At 35.9% G+C, this 20302-nt stretch overlaps 1 protein-coding gene across 3 annotated transcripts in view; it reads left to right on the top strand.

The window, feature by feature from the left end:
- Nucleotides 1-20302, top strand: part of ST7 (suppression of tumorigenicity 7) — a 294589-nt gene that overhangs the window by 44168 nt on the left and 230119 nt on the right. Inside the window, exon 1 of one of the 3 annotated variants that reach the window (XM_072652964.1) lies at nt 5999-6093. The exons of 1 other annotated variant lie outside the window; for it this stretch is intronic. In XM_072652964.1, the coding sequence (XP_072509065.1) occupies nt 6081-6093 (13 nt within the window). In that variant the 5' untranslated portion in view covers nt 5999-6080. Of the gene's footprint in view, nt 1-5998; nt 6094-19310; nt 19711-20302 lie in introns of those variants that run through there. One more of the 3 variants, XM_072652962.1, reaches the window with a different exon arrangement.

The following is a 20302-nucleotide window of genomic DNA, read 5'->3' as shown; positions in this document are numbered from 1 at the left end:
TTTGTGATTTTTTTTCCCCTGGAAAGGGATCTTTGTGAATAGCCTATGTTTCTTCAATAGCTGCTCTCCTACCTTTTTCGGCTCACGAGGCCTTGATGTAGGTCTGTTTCACCTGTCTCCTAGCACATCTCTTTTGTCAACTAGGTGAACTGATGACATTCCGAGGTCTGATGCTCAAGGCCCGAGTGCCCTCTAGACTTTTGAGACCTTCTCTGCACCTTTTTTTTTTTTTATTCTCCCTGTTGGTTGGTGAAAAAAAAATGTTTAAACTTTTGGTTTTGTTGTTAATCTTTTTCTTATGTCTCTGGTACAGATGTCTCTTTTTTTGCGAGAAATGCGCTCATTTAGAAAGAACAACACTGGATGTAAAAGCCAGGAAAGCTTTTCATTTTTAATGCAAAGTTGCAAGCCAGGGTGTTCTAAAGAGACCCACCCCCTGGTGGTCAAGGATGGTACCTTTACCCTGTCCCTGCGGCAAGGTTGGTTGGTACTCAGAGGTGCACAACTTTCTGATCTGCCTCGTTCATCCTAACCCCCTTAACATGTTCCCAGTCCCGTACATACATCGCATGTGCATTCATATTAAGTCTTGGCTCCACTGCATCAGGGGAGATAATGTTCCTAAGATCATTAAGCATGCACTCTGCCTTTTGGCCCACTTGGAGATGTTCTAATTCCAGAACCAGTTCTAGCTGGTTTCTGTTAATCTGGGGCTTGGGACCCCCTGAAAAAATAATACTCCTCCCCCTATTTCCTCTCCGAGGCTGGGGGATCCTTTTAGAAAACAATACCCTTCCCTCTTTCCAGTGTCTTCTGAAAACAATACTTCTTCCTCAATTCCTTACCTTTGATGACTAGGTTTCCAGGATGTTAATATGAACAGACTCATCTCATTAGTGTAGTCTATTACTGGAAATCCTAATCTTTTCATACTTTAATTAGGCATTTTACCTTCTTCAAATTAAAATCACCTTAATACTCTTGATTTTATATTCATCAAAATAAATTCTTTTGTTGTTGTTTCAGTGGCATTTATAAACATTTTCTCATATAATGAAATCAATCAACAGTACCTGAGAATATTGCCCTTATTACACTATAATATCAGTAGTTCTCATTTATGTCGCATTTATGTATTTTACATACATTATTCTTATTTGAGCCTTCCAATAATTCTTTGATTGAATTGACATTATTGTCCCCCTTTCAGAGATCTGGTAACTGAAGCTCAGAGAGATTTTGAGATTTGGTCAGAGTCACACAGCTAGTGAGTGTCTGAGGGATTATTTGGACCCCATGTTTTCCTGACTTCATGTTTAGCACTTGATGGTTGCGTATTTTTTGTTCTCTGTGGACTACATATATTAGGAGGAAAAAATGAGGGACTATTGTATTTCATCTTGGAGTCCAGATCACAACACAGTGAATTATAATAGATTGTTTAATAAACACTTATTTAGTTGAATTGAAGAACTTCCTGACAATTAGAGCTGTTAAAAAGTGGAGTGGATTTTGTTATAAGGTAGCAAGACCTTTTTCTTCAAACAGAATATAGATAACAATTTATCAGGATGTGGAAAGGGGATTCTTGCTCAGGTGTAGTTTGAAATGAATGGTTGCTGAGGGCCCTTCTAGCTTTTTCAGATTTGGAGACTGTGAGTAGCCTTTGCACTTTAAAATTAATGTTTGCCCCTTCCAGTAGGTGGTTGGTTGTGGCCATTGCTTGTGAATAATGTAACTAACAAGGTGCGTGTTAACTGGAAAACTCCTGTGTTTGTGATTTGTAGTTACAAGTGCAGAGAAGGAGGAGGAGTAACCCCACTGAGGCCACAGCTGGTCAGTTCAATTGGGCCTTGCAGCTTCTTCCTTCCTTCCTCCCTCCCTTCCTTCTTTGCATCCTTCCTTCCTTCCTTCTTTCTTTCCTCCCTATCTTCCTCCCTCCCTCCTTCCCTTCTTTCCTTCCTCCTCCCTCCCTTTCTTCTTCTCTATCCATCCTTCCTTCCTCTCTTCCTCCCTTCCTCTCTTCTTCCCTCTCTCCATCTCTCCTCTCCCTTTGTCTGTATAGGGAATCAGACCCTTACCTGTGGGTCCTCTGCCCAAAGCAATGTAAATTTTGATTGCTGAAACTTCACAAGATATCTTGGGATTTACTGGCTAGATTTCTTAAGGACCATGCCTTAAACCCAGATCACTCTGCCTCTTATTGATTGGCCAACAGTAGGTCCCAACCCAAACCTTACTTGGCCATTGTTTGGGCAGGGAGGGCTCAGAGTGAGTGTAAATAGCAGTTGTTTCTGTTTTGGTCAGAAACCCTGAGGTCTTTCCCTTATTGATTTTTTTTTTTTTGACTAGGTAAAAGAGGCCATTGTTTGCCTCATTTCTTACCTAGCCTTAATCACAGAATGGATGTCGCCTCAATAAAACTGAGACCTGGGAAAGATCTTAAAAAGACTAAAGTCTCCCACTGCATTCTGGGCCATCTCCAGTCATCCTCATCTGTATCCTGCCACTGGACCCATATGGCTCTGGAGAAAGTGAGGCTGGTAACTTTGTATAGCCCGGCCTCACTTAAATCCAGTTCACTTGCAAGTCATGACATTACCTTTGTGATGTCATGGTCCTCCTCTGAAACAAAGGACAAATGGCAACTACCTATAGTTGTTGATGTAAAATGAGTCTTCTTAATAAGTTTTCACATGTACCTTTGTGATCATGGTATTTCATTCCTGACTGAGGAGTGACATAAGAATATGTGAGATACTAGACATATGAGACTTACCTTCTGTGCATTTAGAAGAGTATACTAGAAAACCTAAAGGAAGCCATGTGGCCACTGGAAATTAAGGACCTATTTCACTGTCTGTGCCTCTTTTGTACCTATGTTAAACACCACTGCTCTATTCCAAACTCTTCATTCAGCCCTCCCTCACTCAAAACAAAGTCAAGTGCAAGTCATGTCATTATTTCTCTGATGGCATGGTCTTCTTTGGCAATGAAGGACGAACACACACACGTTCCAAACTCTTCATTAGATTCTAGAAACTGCCTTGTAGAATATTCTCGTTGGTAAGAAGAGTCAGGACACCTGTGTAGGGTTCTTTTTTGGGAATAGAACTGTTTTCACAAAATATATGCCATGATAAAGAAAAGGGTGGGGGTTGGGGGGAGTGGGAGGTATGAGTGAGAGTGATGTGACTCTGAATGCGTTTTTAATGGTAGGGTAGGCAGTGAATGAGTCACCCCAGCCAATTGGGACTGAGTGCAGGATAGAGTCATCAAGTCAGATAATGTTCAAGCTGAGAGGAACCTCAGAAAACATGTATTACAACTCCTTCTTTGTAGTGATAAGGAAAATGAGATCTAAAAACATTGTGCTCCCCTAAGATCATACTGCTGCTCTCAGAACTAGAATCGAAATCTCTTCCAATCCTGTTCTCTTTTTCCTGAATGTTGGATGGTTGAAGTCATGTGTTTTTTGGTTGGGATTCAGGAATGGAAGGGACTATGATGGAATCCATTTGGCCCTGATCATCTGGGCTATTGCTTTTGAATGAGATTTCTTGCTGTTCTTGATTGAGAGGTCGTGTGAAATGGTGGAAAGAGCTAGTCAGGCAGGACAGTTTTGAAAACAACACATTAAATTTCTTAGGTTCTTAAAAAGGAAAGCAAGCCAGGAGGAGCACAGACTTGTAGCCTCACATAAAATCCCTTTTCCTGTTCTACTTTGTATACAGAAATACTCATCTCATTTGATTTTAAGTTCAGAATTAAAAAAAAACAAAATAACAATATACAACAAATGTGCTTGTATGTGGGGAAAGCACAGGACTGGAACTAAGGGGAACCCGAGTTTGTGTAATAGTTCTGGTTTTTAATAGCTGTGTGGCCTGGGGTGAGGCACTTCATTTCTCTGACTTTTAGTTTCCTCATCTGTAAAATGGAAAGAATAACATTTGCCCTACTTACCTCATAGGGATATTGTAAAGAAAAAGTACTTTGTAAACTTTAAAGATATATATATGTATATATACATTACTATATATGCATATTTATGTATGTGTATGTGAGTTCTTGTGATTTTGTATGGAACTGGTAAAAAGGGGGGGATCCTTTCTTTAGAGGGTAGGGGAATTTGTGTGTATGTGTGTGTGTGTGTGTGTGTGTAAGTATGGACATTGCTCAGTATGTATTTGTATACCTGTACCATTTTGCAAATGGCTCCCAGTCATGGCCTCAGGAGAAAGCTGGACTAAAAATAAGGAAATTAAAAAAAAAAAAAACTAACCAAACCCCCTCCCCCCCCCCAAAAGATGCTGGAATACAACCAGACAACCCAGTCCTTAGCATTTCTACTCTGAAGAGACAAAAAAATTGACATATTTAGATTGTTGTCACTGAGACTGGCAGACATATACCAATCTTGAACGATACTGAACAAAGATATTGAAATTATAGTGGAGGAAGAGAAGAACAGGGATTGTAGTAAAGGAGGAGAGAAAAGAAGGTCTCCTTAAAGAAAATTCTCTCTATTATTTTTTTTGGGAAAATTAAAACCTATGGTAACTCTGGAGGATGTGAAGGGTATATAGCACCAATTCATATGCCATAATAGCTATTAGTTGTGTGCAGATGAAATGTACTGGTTATTCTTAGGCATTATTATTAACAAGCCATTTAAAAACAATGACAGAATACATATTTTAACTACTTCTACATCTTGATTCTTAGGAAAAAATATATCTACTTATAGCTTAAGGAAAGCCTCTCGATCTCTATGTGAGATTAAGATAATGTGGACTGATGCCACAGGAAATGAGATGGAGCTTTTCTGCAACAGTGATAGGTGAATGTTGACGAGAATTAACAACTTTTGACTGTAAGGCGAGTACTGTAATGTGATCTGCCTGTGGCATGAGTGTGTGACAGGATGAAATACTGTGTTACCATCCATTTTGTTAAGAAATTACTACTTTTATCTGTGAAATGGTAGCATTTTTAGCAGACTTTGTGGATTTTATAGAAATAGATACGCATCCATATATACATATATTTCTGAATGGACATTTTAATGAACATTATAAACTGTGTATGTTATAGCATTGTATATACTTAAATAAGTTTATAACAAGATAAAGTATTTTATTTAGCAGAAAAGAAAAACATATATACATATGTATGTGTATATAAGCAACAATCCCTTCCTTTCTCCCTCCCCCTCTTGTAACTGTGACTTTGTTATGTTTGATAGAAGTAAAAATAGGTAACTGTCCAACTAGTTATTTGACTTTCCAAAAATAAGTTCATCACATTGAAACAAAAAAATGAAGCCTGACTGCTCACTGTGACATACTGATCCATTTGTGTTCCATCTCTAGGCAAAGTAGAAACTGATGCATCTAAATGAACCATTTTCTATCCAACTTCATTTTGGATTCCTTGTGGGTCACACTAATACTCAGAAATGACTGGTTATGAAGGAAAAGATGGCCTAAGGGACTTAAAATGTAAAATTTAATAATAGCAACCATGTATGCTTAACATCAGACAGGTTTTTCTCCCACTTAGGTGGAGGTTATGAATGTACCTGTGTATGTATTTTACATGTGTGTGTTTTAAAGAGTCTTTTGAAACACTTATTTTTAAGTTAAAAATTACACTTTATTCCTAGAGAATCAAAAGATAATTGCTCTAGGTTAATCTGAGCACTGGAGAACTCTGTAAGTTGTGAGACATAAAGTTTTCTTTTGGAAAAAGTTAAAATTATTTTAATTTTTTTGTTCTAATATTACATTTTTAAAAAGTTACTGTGTCATCATAATTCTATTTTAAACGAGTCATTTTTTGTCCTAAGCATAAAGGGAGACTTAGAAAAGAAGTATCATGAAAGGATACCAGTGCTGCCCCTTTAACTTAAAGATAGCAGTAGTGTGCATGTGTTCAACGTCACATGTCAGGAAACTTTCCCTAAAGCAGCCTGGCCGTCTAGTGGCCCAGTGTGACTGTTACATTTCTTGCCTGGTAGAGCTGATAGACTTCTTTGAAAAAGTAACTGGTTTCTTGTCCCTGCTTAGAGCTGCATTATGGAATATTCAGGTAAAATTAACATTTAACTTATTGCCTGCCAGTGTGAGTTATTTCATGTATTTCTATAGAGCAAGGGTTTTTAAGTTGTGAATGAATTTGTTTTCAGGTGGTTAATAGGGAATTTGTTCTAGAAAGTTGGGACCAGGCACTGAAGAGAATTTCTCAGGAATATACTTGTAGATCTCATAGCTTTTACTTAAACATTTTCAGTTCTGGGGCACATTTCAGTAGATTTATAAAATGAGTGTTCCTATAATCCTTCATACTTTTTGTCTGGACTAAAAGAAGGAAACTGTAAATATTCCAAGTTTGGTCCATAATAAGGGAAAAATACAAATTCAGTGAAGAACTTCAGATTTTGGGTATTTTAGAATTGTATTCTTAGGAATGGTCTCTGCAGTTAAAAAGTAAAATGATTGAAAATTTGAGATTTTATTTTTTATTTAATGAACTGACTGATTTCCTGATAACTCCATAGTGCTGTGGGATATACAGACTTGGTTTTAGCAGTCCCTTATTGAACTGCCAGAAGTATTATTAGCATGAAGCTAGTCTACTTTTAATTTCTGACTGCTTTAGTTACACAGTTATTAATATTGTTGCTGACTGATTATATATATAGCTAAGAGCCTATAGGAACAGCTCAGGAATAATGGCAAGGTTGCCCTGACCAAGGTTACACTGTGTACACAGGCTCTCAGTGAGTAAGTGGAAGATTCTGTGGGTCAGGACGGACGGTAAAGAAACAAGGCATAATTTATGTTTGTATAGGGCAGTATGATGGGCACCAATACTGAAAAACATAGGTACTGAATTGTAGATGATTACAAGAATATAATTTCTTATTCATTTCAGTGTGACTGTCCTTTAATAGTTGTGGTGTCAGTCTTTTTATATCAGGCCACTTGGAACGAAATAATTTTATTTATATACCAGAGGAGAGTTGCCTAGTGTGATAGAAAATTTTCGTTGTGCATTCAGTAACTTCAGAAACTTGAAATATTATTTGCTAAAGTGTAGTAACTCACTATTGATTATTTATTGTAAACTATAGATGTATTTACTTTATGTCGTACACCTGTGTTAAAATCATATATTAATTGGACTTTTGTAAAAGGGATCATTTTCAGTATTTCAGTAGCTTGCTATTTCAAGGATTGCCTTCATAGAAGCCTTTGTAAATGAAGATTATTTTAAGCAAATCATTGACTTCGAATTTATCTGTTCTATAAATTTGGCTATTCATATTTCTAGGTTTGACTAAAGCAACCTATACCTGTACAGCAATTTATTGCCTTATAGGTTGACTCCATTTACTTTCAGAGTTAATTTAATTGTGCAAGACTTTTTTTTTTTTAGTGCCAGTATGCTGGAATAAAAGCATTGTACCTTGTGGCATGCCTCCTCTCTGTACCAGGTTCAGCAATGGTAATATCTGTAAAAGCAATAAGAAATGAACCCAGACTCTTCTTTGTCTTGTAAAGAAAAGTTTATATACACACATAATGGGATTAGGGAAAAATACTAGAGTTGAAGAGTAAACAATAAAAAATATGAAGCAAAGGTCAGTAATGAAGAGGAAAATTTCTAAAAAGGAGACTGATAATCAGAACATTATTAAAAGTGTTGTAGGAAATGATGTGGCTTAATTTTGTTCTATTTAATATACATTAATAAACACATCTGAAGTGGTGTGAAGCCATGTTGCAATGCTATATCCATTTCAATATGGTTCTTAAAAGTATTTCATGTTGGCTAATATAATAAGATTGAATCAGGACATTAAATTTTATAAAGAAAAAACTGTCAGTTCCAAAGACTTTGTGAATAAGCAGATTTTATTTCTTACAACTAATTGTTCTTAATTAGGAAAGGTCATATGGTTAGAGAGCCTATCACTTGATCATCAAGACTTTATTAAAGGCTTAATATGTATTTGACACTATGCTAGTTGCTGAGAAAATAATTACAAGGTGAGACTCTCCTAGTTCTCAAGGAACTTCTAGTCTGCTGGAGGAATGGACCATATTCACAGATAAGCAAATGCTGGATCTGTGGACACAAAGTACACTTTGACTGTTGGAGGAGGGCACTCATAACTTTGAGAATTGAGCTGATCTTCTTTAAGGAATTGGCTCTTGAATCAAGTTTTGAAGGGAGTTAGGGCTTTTAAGAGATGGAGGGGAGGCATCAAAGAATACCGAGATGAACTGTGCAAAGCTGTGGAAGTGAAATGTCATGTATGAGGAACACCAAATAGGTCAGTTTGACTAGCGCATGGAGGGTGTGAAAGGAATTATGTATCTGTTAAAAGCCTAGAATGTGAGCTACTGGGGCCAGATTGTAAAGGGCTTTGAATACCAAACGGAGGAGTTTGTATTTTACTTTTTCCCTTATATTTAATGTTATTATTTTTTCTGTCTAATTTACTGTTTATTATGTCTAAGTCATGCATCCATTTGGAATTTATCTTGTTGTTAGATATGAGATATTGATGTATACCTAGTTTCTGTCAGATTTCTCTCTAGCTTTCTCAGTAGTCTTTGTCAATAAATGAGTCCTTCCCCTAGTAGCTGGAGTCTTTGGATTTATCAAACAACACACTGCTGTTTTTCCTTGCCTTTGTATGTTGTGTACATAATGTGTTCTACTCAGTGGTGTCTCTTGGTCTCACAATAGTCTCACAATCAGTACCAAGTTGTTTTTATTACTATTTTTTAGTAAAGTTTGGGATCTGGTACCAACAGATATATTCCCATTCTTTCATGCTTTGTTTTGGTTATTACCTAGAGATTCTCGACATTTTATTCTTTCATGTGAATTTTGTTTTTTTCTAGATCTATAAAATAATCTTTTTGTTAATTTATGATGGCACTGAATACATAAGTTAATTTAGGTAGTATTATATAGGCATAATGTGCCCGTGACAAATTAATATTTTCCCAAGTATTTATGTCTGACTTGATTCCTATAAAAGACTTCTTTATAGTTAGATTCATATAGTTCCTGTATATATCTTGGTAAATATATTCTCAAATACTTTGTAGTTTCTCTATAATTATTTTGGTAAATAGTATCCCTGCCCCCCGCAATTACATGGAGATAGTATTCAACATTCATTTTTTAAATGTGATTTTGAGTTTCAAATTTTTCTCCCTCCCTCCCTTACATCTCCTCTCCCCAAAATGGCAAGCAGTCTTATAATAGGTTATAAATGTACAATCATGAAATATTCTATAGTAATTTTGAATAGAATTTATCTCTTCCTGATGGGTTTTGTAATATGCAAATGCTTTTTAATATTTATATGAATATATTTTATATTCTGCAACTTTGCTTAATTTATTGTTTCAAATAATTTTTTAGTTATCATATCATATCATATCATTTGCCAGAAGCAATAATTATATTTCTTATTGTCTATGCTTATTCCCTTGATTTCTCTTACTTGTTTCATCCCTATAGATAGTATTCTTAATACTGTGTTAAATAGTATTGGTGATAATGGGTATCCTTGCTTTATCCTTAATTTGATTGCAAAGGCCTCTGATTTTTTTCCATTACATATAATATTTATTCTTAGTTTTATATTGACCTTATTTACTATATTAAACAAGAATTAACTTATTCCTGTGCTTCTAGTGCTTTTAAAAACAAAGCAGTGTTTGATTTTTCTGTCAAAAGTCTCTTTTAGCATTTGTTGATACAATTATGTGACTTAATTTTTTTATGTAATTAATGTAGTTTATCATGTTTAATATTGAACCAACATTTCATTCCTGGTAAAAATTCAACCTGGTCATAGTGCATAATCTCTTTAATGTGTTGTTGTAATCTATTTGGTAATATTTTATTTAAAACTTTTGTACCATTGTTCACTAGGAATATTTGTCTGTAGCAGGGATTCTTAACTTTTTTATTTTTACAGTCACAGACCCCTTTGGCAGGCTTGTGAAACATATGTGCCCTTTATCTGAATAATTTTTTTAAGAGCATAAAACAAAATAAAATACAAATATGATAAAATATGTCAAAATTAAATGAAATACAAATCAATTTGTTTTGTTATTGAATTATATTACATTGAAATGCAGTTATAAAAAAATTTCTTGATGAGCTCTAGGTTAAGAACCCCTGATCTATAGCTTTCTGTGTCTTCTTTGTATTTCTACGTTTTAGATGTTAAGACCATATGTGTATTATAGAAAGCTATTGAAAGTCTCCCTTTTCCTATTTTTGCGAATAGCTTATATAATATTGGTATGTTTCATATTAAAGGAAAGGTAGGACCACTGATGCTCTTGAGTAGAAGTCAGGCATGCTTAAATGATATCATTTTGGGAACTGTTTAGAGGATAGTTTGGAAAAAGGAGAGATTGGCTATGGGGAGAATATTTGGGACATTCTCAAAATATTCTCAATGAAAGATGATGAAGGCCTGAACTCTAGGGTATGGTATTAGTACCATACCCCAAGAAAGGGTACGGATATGATTGATATTAAAAAAAGGTAGAATCAGTAAAACTTATCAATTCATTGGATATTGGGGAGGATAAGAGTTAAATGTCTGAACCTGGCTGAGTAGGGAGCCTAGAAAAAGGATGATGTCTTTAACAAAAATGGGCACATTAGGAGGAGGGGCAGATTTAGGGAGGAAGATAATGTGTTTTATTTTGTACACGTTGATTTTTGAGCTTTTTGTGTGATATCCAGGTGGTGATATTGAGCAGGGAGTTGGATAGGGACTGGATCTTGGAAGAGATTAGGACTATGTAGATAGATATTCCTAAGCATTTACTATGTGCCAAGTATTGTGCTAAATGCTGGGGATTCAAAGACAAATGTAGAAAAGCGACCCTGCCCTCAAGAAGTTTAGACCCTAATGGGATAAGAATGGTCCATAACAAAGGAACCACAAAGGTGCAGAATAGTGTGTATAGTGGTATGCTTTGATGAGGGCTGGGAAGTCATATAATGGGCAAGTTAAGGCAAAACTCACCTGTGAGAGCTCATAGATCCAGGAGCAGAGGCCAAGGTTCCAGTGAGAGGGAGATGACAATAGTGGCTGGCATGCAAGTGACATGTTATGAAGTCATCCATAAAAAGAGAATACAAGAATCTATGGAAGCAGATGGGATCCCCATGAGGGAAGGGAGATAGAAGAGGAGAAAGGCCAGGAACAAGCCTTGGGGGCTGGCACATTGGCATATGTAGGGTTGGACTCCGATGTTGCTCCTTCTGAAGAGACTAAATTATTTGGACAGATAGGAAAAGAACCAGAACATTGAAGTATTGTAACACCCGCAAAATATGAGAGCATACAGAAAGATGAAGTAGTCAAAAGGTCAGACACTGAAGAGAGGTCAACAAGGTTGAGGATGGAAAAAAGACTTTTGGATTTTGCAATAAAATTATCATTGGTGACCTTGAAGAGAGCAGCTTAAGCCCAGTGGTGTGGGATGCAAGTCAGATTGCAAGAAGTGCGTGGAAGATGAAGAAGTAAACTTGGTGAGTGCATCAACTTTTTATTGGTGAGTTTGTATGTGGAAGGGAGGTGAGCTATATAGCATGTTAGTTTGAGGGGATAGTAAGTTCAAGTGGAGACTTTTTTGAGGATGGAGAAGATTTGGGCATTATTAAAGGTTTTAGAAAAGAAGTCAGTGAATAAGAGAGGCTCAGAATCAGGGAGGAAGGGGTTAATCAAAACAGCAAGGTTCCAGAGGAGACAGGAAGGGATAGGCTCAAGGAAGGGTACAAGTGGACAAATTAGGGTTTGTGTTAGAGACTGGAGTAAAGAAGAGGATGGAGGATGATAATGAGATAATCTGAAGTGTGGAATTGGGTAACAGAGGGAGTTTTGTTTTTTTTTTTTTTAGTGATGACTAAGTCCAGGTTGTCTTTGGAGAGATGGTAGTAGTGTAGTGAGCTTGAGGAGAGAAGACATTTGGAACAGCCATTCTAGGGAATGTGATAGAATTTATCAAGGAAGAGAAAAAGTGAAGGCTTAGTTGAGATTAGATAACCCATTTTTTGAAGATCCAGCCGGTATAAGTTATGTGAATAGGCTCGGGATCTGGAAAGAGACATAGAGGCCAGTGGAGCAAGGGAGAGTTATAGATAGGTGGTGAAGGCAGAATTCTTATTGGTGATTGTTGAAGGGTGCAGATCAAAGGAGTTGAGAAAGTTAATACACTGGGAAGCTGGAAGGGACCTGAGAGATCTGTTAGTCAACTGTTTCCTTTCACAGATGAGAAAAATGGAGTCCAGAGGTCATTTGACTTATTTGGGGTCACACAGTGAGCAGCACCCAGTGTTCAAACCCGTGTCCTCTAATATTCTTTCTGCTACACTGGCATTGTATCTTCCAACATTCCATTTGAAATTTGATATTTGAAGAGGAATAGCCAAGCTTAACTATTAGATTTATTTTTCCTGAAATTTCCCCCATGCAGCCCTACACACTTCTTGGAAAACTGTCATTGTTTTAATCAATGACTGTCATGCCTCTGAAGGGTTTTGGTTATTGTTTGTATCTCTTTAGTTTGTGAATTCATTGTTCATTTTTCTATTTATTTTCTATTTATTACCTTTCTATTTATTACCTTTATTACCTTCTAAATATTACCTTGATTGATAGAAAGGAATAGAAATAGAAATGGCAAGAGTGAAGAGAAAAAAAGTAATATGGTTTCTGGATTGCATTATATGATTTGGGGTGGGAGGAAGAGGAAACACATTTGTCTTTTTATTACATTTTTCCATAGACTAATCTTTAAAGTAATTCTTCATTCCTTGAACTCATACCATGAGATTGAAGAGGCAGTCTGGAGTTCAGCAGGTTTTTTTTTTTTCCTTAAGAGATAAATGCTCCTTACTACAAGGATCTAAATAAATTTCAAAATACTTAGAAATATATCAGGTCTTCAAAGGCAAAGTCATGTCTGTTGGTGCTATTTATTTTTAGGAGTCTGTTCCCCTTTGCATTTTATGTGTTGTTTAATGAATGAGAAAAAAACACAATATCTATAATACATAGTTTTTATTATACTTGATTTGAAAAAATTAGATTGGGTGTATCTTCTCTTTAGCACTCTCTCATTTCGCAAGCATAAGCCAAGACATAGATTTAAAATCTCATAATTTGAGTGTGTAAATTGAAAAAAAAAGTTTTATAAAACACGATTACAAAGCTGTTATTTCAACTAACATATAGCCTCTCACCTGGTTTCAAATCCCACCTTCGACAAGTCATTTAACTTTTCTGATCATTAGTTTTCAGTTTATGAAATAAGCATATAGTAACAGCATTATTTCCCAGGGTTATAATTAGGGTCAAATGAAATAAGCTATTTGAAGTACTTTGTAAAGTTTTACTATATAAGATCAATTATTTATGGTAATTATTTTGTATATACTTAGATGTGAACTTCTTTTGTCTTACCCTTTAAAATGTAAGCTCGTTGAGAGCAGGGACTATTTTTAGTTGTGTCTTAGTATTCTGTGGACAAGGCCTTGGACATAGTGGGTGCTTAATAAATCATCGTTGATGACGATTATCTTCGTATGTGACATATACAAGTGTAACTTATATGAAATCTATAAGATCAAGTATTTGATTTTGAACTATTATATTAAATATAATATTATGACTTTATTTTAGTTCAATAAACATTTATGAAACACGAAATACTTTGCATGACATAAGTCAGTTTGTTCCATCTCGCTTCTGCTATATCTCAAAATCAGTATTGATTTTCTATAGCTGTTGACATGATCTGTTGGAAGGATAGGTTTTATTTTCTTGGACATCCCTCCCATACTTTTTATGTATTTTACATTTTTACCCTGTCTTTTGTGTTTCTCTGGTGTTTTGCTTTTCAGCACTGGTACCTTTGTAGCCTCCCCTCTCCCATAATTTTATGTTGTACCTTTGTTTTCTTTGCTTTATCATTGTAATTTGAAAAACTTTGGTTTTAATTTCCTCGTCTAGATATGTGGTTTGATCTATGCTAGCATCACTTATAAATAATGGGTTGTGTTCCTCATACAGTGCTGATAGCCATATTAACTGCAAAATAACTAAAGCATCTTTGTATCATACATGGGAAGGCAAGTCTGTGACTATAGATTCTCCTCTCCCTCTTCTGTCCCTGTTTCTTCCTTCTCCCCTTCCTTTTCCTTTCTCCCCTCCTCCTGCCATCTCTCCCTCTCTTACTCTTTATTTCCTCTCACCTCCAAATCAATTGAAGGCATTCTCCTTAAGAGTATTAGTAGGAAACAGGGTCTTTGTAATTGATGTTCTACAGTGGACCATTCCTTCTCCATTCTGCAGCTGACTGAAAAATAAAGAGAATATAAGATTCTACCCTTTTTATTGTTTGTTGATTATGAAAAAAACACAAGCTACTTTTGATTTGGAAGAGCAAAGCCCCACTTTGAAGGTTTTCTTCTAATAATATGTCTCTCATTCATGTATTAGAGTTAAGATTTCTTTCAAGATAAAACAACAGAAATGTTCCTCTTATTGATCATCTGATCATCGATATTAGGTGAGGAATATAACAAGGAAATGCAAGCTCACCATTTTGATGGAGGAGATCCAATGCAATCAATCCAGGCTGACAGAATCTTTGTATCAGTAATGGCGAGGTGCTATAGTTGCTTCTGTTTGTTAATGACATTATGCTGGTTTCACCAAGTATCAGAACATTGCAGAGCACCCTGGAAGACATCTGCAACCCTTCAAAAGACGTTCGTCTGGCCATCTACATGAAGAAGGCTAAGCAGATAAAGAAGGCCTGTTACCCGCATTGTGACAAGTAGTTACATGGATAACCTAGAGAGCTTGTTCATCAGTGCATGTGTACATCTATCTATTTATATATCTAGGACAAAGGGATCAAATGGATGACTAGTTCAGCCCAGAATTAAACAAGAAGATGAGTAGTGGACTGTGTTGCCGTCAGGAAATTGCAAGGCTCCTTAAAGTGACCCAAGCTTTTCTCAAAAACAAAATCCATCCAAACATTTTGGGCAATGAGATATGAAACACAACAGTTTTCAATATTTAAGTAATATAATTTTTGGAAACCAAATAAAGCTTCTCTACTGAGATTAAATCATTATTCCATGTAGCATTTTCATTGGAATTATTTAATATGCTTATAAAAGATTTCTGTCATTATTTGACCTAAATATATGGCACACCTTATCTCTAGCACTTGTCAAATCCACTACAGATAAATAATATTAAAAAGTAATACTTTACAGTGTTACACAGTTAACCACAAAAAGCTGTTTAACAAAACATACTTTCCCCTCACTCATTTGTATAAAGTCAAATGAAACATGTCTAGTTTTACCTTTCTTTAGTCCTAATGGTCTCTGGTCACTGAATTCTGGACTACAGTGGAATCCTCAAGGTGAACATTCTTCAGATCTAAAATGAGGGAAATGAATAGTGCTTTGTTATCTTAAATTATAAGTCACTCTTCCCTAACACCACCTGCTGACTTGGTGCTCTAGATTCCTTGTAACATACTTAGCAGATACAACTCAGTAAAGGGAACAGTAGGTATAAGTCTGTGCCTTGGTGGATTATTTCATCTATGTTGTTACCTCCCTCACTGATGCATGTTAAATGAGTAGAATCATAAAATCTTAGAACGTCCAAACTGGAACACACCTCAGAGATTGTCTAGGTCAATCTCTATTGGAACTGGAATCATCTGCAATATTAATAGCTGATATTTGTAAAGTTTTAAAAGGTTTGCGACCCTTTACTTAGATTATATTCTATACAAAAGCTAGTCATTTCATTTTTATGAACCTCAGTTTCTTTATCTGTAAAAGGAGGAGTTTGAACTAGCTATGGTCTACCCAACCTGCAGCCCTTGGGCCACTTACAGCCTTGGGCATGCCAGAGGATTTCCTTGACGTTTTTCGCAGGCTGCCAGAAATCCTTTGGTGGGCCATAGATTGTGCAGGCCTGGACTAGATGACCTCTAAATTTTCTTCTAATCCTAAACATGTTTCTCAAATTAATGCTGGGAAGTTCAATTATCCCTCTTTATAGACAAGTTGAGAGTTTCAGAGAAGTTGACTGAAATGTCCAGTAGATGCTGGAGGTAGGGTTCAAGCTCATCTTGTGACTCTTAAGTTCCATACTCTGTACTTTATCTGTCTACCTCTCATTTTTATGCCATCTCTCTATGGTTATCTAGCTCCTGTTTGAACGCCTCCATTGACATGAGACCTAGCATTCCCTGAAGCAGCCCTTTCTCATCCCTCTGTAATTCTTGTGTATATCTTTCCATTAATTCCTCATGGAACAATATGTGCCTTGGCAGTAGAGCTTCTTTTGTTATATGTTACTTACTAGTTTACAACTGTGGTTGCTAGTATGTTGTCTTTCATTCTTACTATATGATCTACTCACCTTTTTTTCCAGTCTTCCATGTCTTTTATAGCGCCTTTCATGCCTGTCTTCACTTGATCACCATCATGAGCAACATTTTGACATATTCCTAACATTCGTCTTTCTAATGTTCTTTACATTATTTGCATTTCTAATGTCAAGACTGTGCTATTACATGATTTGCACCCATATGGTATCACTAGAATATTGGCATTAAAAAAATGTGTTTGTTTTTTTTAATGAATGAGTAATTGTAATCATTGAAAGCCCTCTATAACTTTCCAGACAAGATTATATCTCTTCCAGTCCATTCCATTTACTCAGTTCTGGACTTTAGCTTGTTGTCCATCTTCGGTACTTGTTTCACAGTATACATACTGATATATTGATTCAAAGGGCTGGTTGTTTTGCTACGTCATGCTCTGATAGTTTTTTATATCAACTTTGTTTTTAAAATGTGGATGATTAGATCATTCTCTTGTATTCCTGAACATTTTCACTGAGGAGACTTGGTATCTTTCCAGGTCATGATGCAATTAGTACAACATCATTTGCAAAGAGGAACATTTGAACAACCTTACCATCAATGAGAAATCCTTCTTGTGTTTGAATTTTGCTCATACTATTATATGTAGATTGTTAGAGCTAGAAGGGATCTTAGAATTTATTATAATTCTTTCCTTTTAAAGATAAAAAAAATTGAGGCTCAGAGATTATATGACCTATCTGGAGTCACATGCAGCAAAACTGACAGATACTTTGGGTCATTTACACTTTTCTGTTTTGTATCTGATAATTGAGCAAAGTTCCATTTATCATGCCGGCTTCTGATAGTTTTCAAGGCTGCATATTGTTTTGAGTGGTTTAAAAAAAATCAAACTGTAATGGTACAGCGTTTAATAAAAGACAATGTAGCTTTCATTCAGTGATTACATTGCAATTTCTATTGAATATTAGTGAACCAGTTTTAAAGATGAATTGAAGAACTGATCTCCTATATAATAACCAAATTTTGTGTGTGTGTCTGTGTGTGTGTGTTGGGAAATTTGAAGTCCTTGAACCCACTTTGCCCTTAAAATCTCATACTTTCCAATTCTTGGCCTTGTAAATGGCAGTCAGCGATGTTATGTTCACATTTCAGGATCTTATTTTAATAGTAGATCATAATTTATTGTGAACGGAAGTATTACTAACTCATGATCTTTTACAGTGATGGTGGAATTGATAGAAGTCACATACACTTACATGAAATGCTTGTGTTCTAGCATACCTAATAAAATGTCAGTAGAAAAGCTGCTCCTGGATGTTTCTGAAGAAGAAGTAGAAGGCATGGTTTAAGAGATACAGTATAATTATATGCTATATAATTGGTCCTCATCACAGAGTATGGATTTTTTTAAAGTTTAGGCACACTAAACCAAAAAGTCCTAAAACTTTAAATATTTTAAAAGTTTAGACTGAAAGTCCATTTTCTGAAAAGTCTGAATAGAGTAATTATAGTTAAAATAAACATACATTTCTTGAAGAATTTTATTAGGAAATATTCACAAAGCAGTTTTTATACAGCATGCTTACTGAGATTTTTTTTCTCTAAAAACAGATATGTTTATTTCTTTTAGAAAATCAGGAAGCCAAGTATCAAAGGAAGCAAGCCGCATTCAAGAACATGAATACTTTTTTTTAAGCTTCTTTTATTAACTGGACCTTTTTCCCTTCTTTCTCAGTACTTTTCTTTTTGCTGTGATGGCAGCTGTGTGGGCTTATTCATTAAGAGCTATTAAAAATACTCTCTCCTTTGACCTTCTGGATAACTGCTCTAGTAGTAGAACACTCATACTTACGCTTGCTTCTTCTATGTGGCTTTTTTGCATGGTTCCTGAGAATATGGTAACATAGCAAACTTTTAGTTTACCAAGTGATTCAAAGTAGTTAGTGGCTTTGGTGTATTTGGTGTGAAATGTGTATTTTGTATGTGTATTTACAGAAATGCTTATTACTTACGTGAGTATATATATACATATATAGATAGATAGATAGATAGATAGATAGATATACACATACCCACACACATACACACACACGCAATCCCTTTACATGAGTGAGTTGACCTTGGAAGTAGTAATTCTGACAGACAGGTGAATGAGTAGCTGCACAGTTAGGCAAATGAGGAAGAAGGACTATTGTAGGAAAAAAGGTGCCTGTCTATCTGTGTTTTTGCTAAAATATAGCTTTCCGTATTTGATTTATAGTTGCATAATTTCTTCTTGTGGTCATTTTCCATTTTGAGATTCTCTTTATTTGCAATAGATTTTTCATTGATTGCTACTGCAATACCCAATGACCAGAATATTTTAGTCATACCTTTAGATATTTGTGTCTGTAACTCTTGAGCTAATAGTCAACTATACTAAGTTTAGAGTAAATAAAGGATTAGTTAGCTTTTCTGATATGTATGACTATTGTGTATTTATGTTAATTTCTTCTATATTTTCATTCTTTCCTGTCACTTGAAAGTTCTGCTTGATACATAAAAACCAATTCTGCATGATAAATTTCATGGCCAAGTTGCTTCAGAGCATACATTCTTCATTTATCTTAGGGCTGTTTCAGTCTGACTGATATCAAAGCATGAAGTTTTTAACAGGAGAGGGAAATATCTATCTGGCTCTTTGTCTTGTGCATTTTGTGACAAAGGAATTCCCATTTGCATTGCTCTGCTCTGTTGTAGCCCCTTCTGAGCCGCTGGTTAACAGCAGCAGTCAGTCTTTGCAGTGTCCTGACGTCATCCAGCGTATGCATAAGCTCTGCTATTGTCTTACTGAGAGAGCCGGGGCTGGGGATTGCAGTATCTGCTGGCTGCTGCTCCTGCTACCTAGTTCTCCCTCACTGCATCACATCAGAGACACATCGGCCTTCTCTTGGCTATTGGATTGAAGAGAACAGCTCCTGATTTTTTTGGTTCTACAGGAGACCTTTGCTTTTCACTTACATGGGAGAAAACTGAAGCGTGTGAGAGCAGAATCTGGCAGCTGGATACAGCCTGGACTGCATTGTCTGGCTTCATGACCCCTGCTGTGTAGTCGTCTCATCTCTTCTCTCTCACACTCACTCATTCTTTCCTCTTTTTTTTTAATCTTTCTACTTCCTTTTTTTTTTTTTTTTTTAAGAGCAGCATCTGGAGCCAGCCATGTTTGGCACTGAATCTTCATGTAAGTAAACGTATCCCCACTTCTTTCCTATTTAGAAGCTTGTTTGGTGTCTTGGTTTCATTCATCAGGAGTTTGTGTTCTCTTTGCCTTAGGTCATTAGCAAAAGCTGTGTTTTTTTGATCTGTTTACAAAGGAATTGATCCCAGGGAAGTGACTCCCCTTTAACTGGGTGGTGCATCCTTGAAGCTGGAGATGTCAGTATGGTCAAAACCAGGCCTAGGGGAGGAAGGGAAAGAGGGAGGAAGGGAAGAGTCCTAGGATCTAGGCAGTCTCACTTGAATATGGTTAATTGATAGGATAAGGTCTGTCAGGGATCCCTATTATTTTATGTTCAGTCACGGTTGAGGCGCTCAGATTTGATGTAAATACTTGAAGGGTTTAAGAAGAGGGGGCTGGTTATTAAGAAAGGAGAGGCTTGAAAATTTTATCTTAAGGGAGAAAGAGTGATATTGTATTTCCTCCCCTTCATTTTTTTAAATAAAAGGGTAGATTTAATTTTATAAATAAAAAATGAATTCTCTTATTTCAGAAAAGTGAGCCATTTTATGTTAGATTTACATGTAATGGTTAAAGCAGTGATCCAGCATTTTCT

This window comes from Notamacropus eugenii, chromosome 3 (genome assembly GCF_028372415.1).
Source record: "Notamacropus eugenii isolate mMacEug1 chromosome 3, mMacEug1.pri_v2, whole genome shotgun sequence".
In the NCBI taxonomy this organism is placed as follows: domain Eukaryota; kingdom Metazoa; phylum Chordata; class Mammalia; order Diprotodontia; family Macropodidae; genus Notamacropus; species Notamacropus eugenii.
The sequence above is the reverse complement of the archived record's forward strand: the minus strand, read 5'-3'. Positions and strand labels throughout refer to the sequence as shown.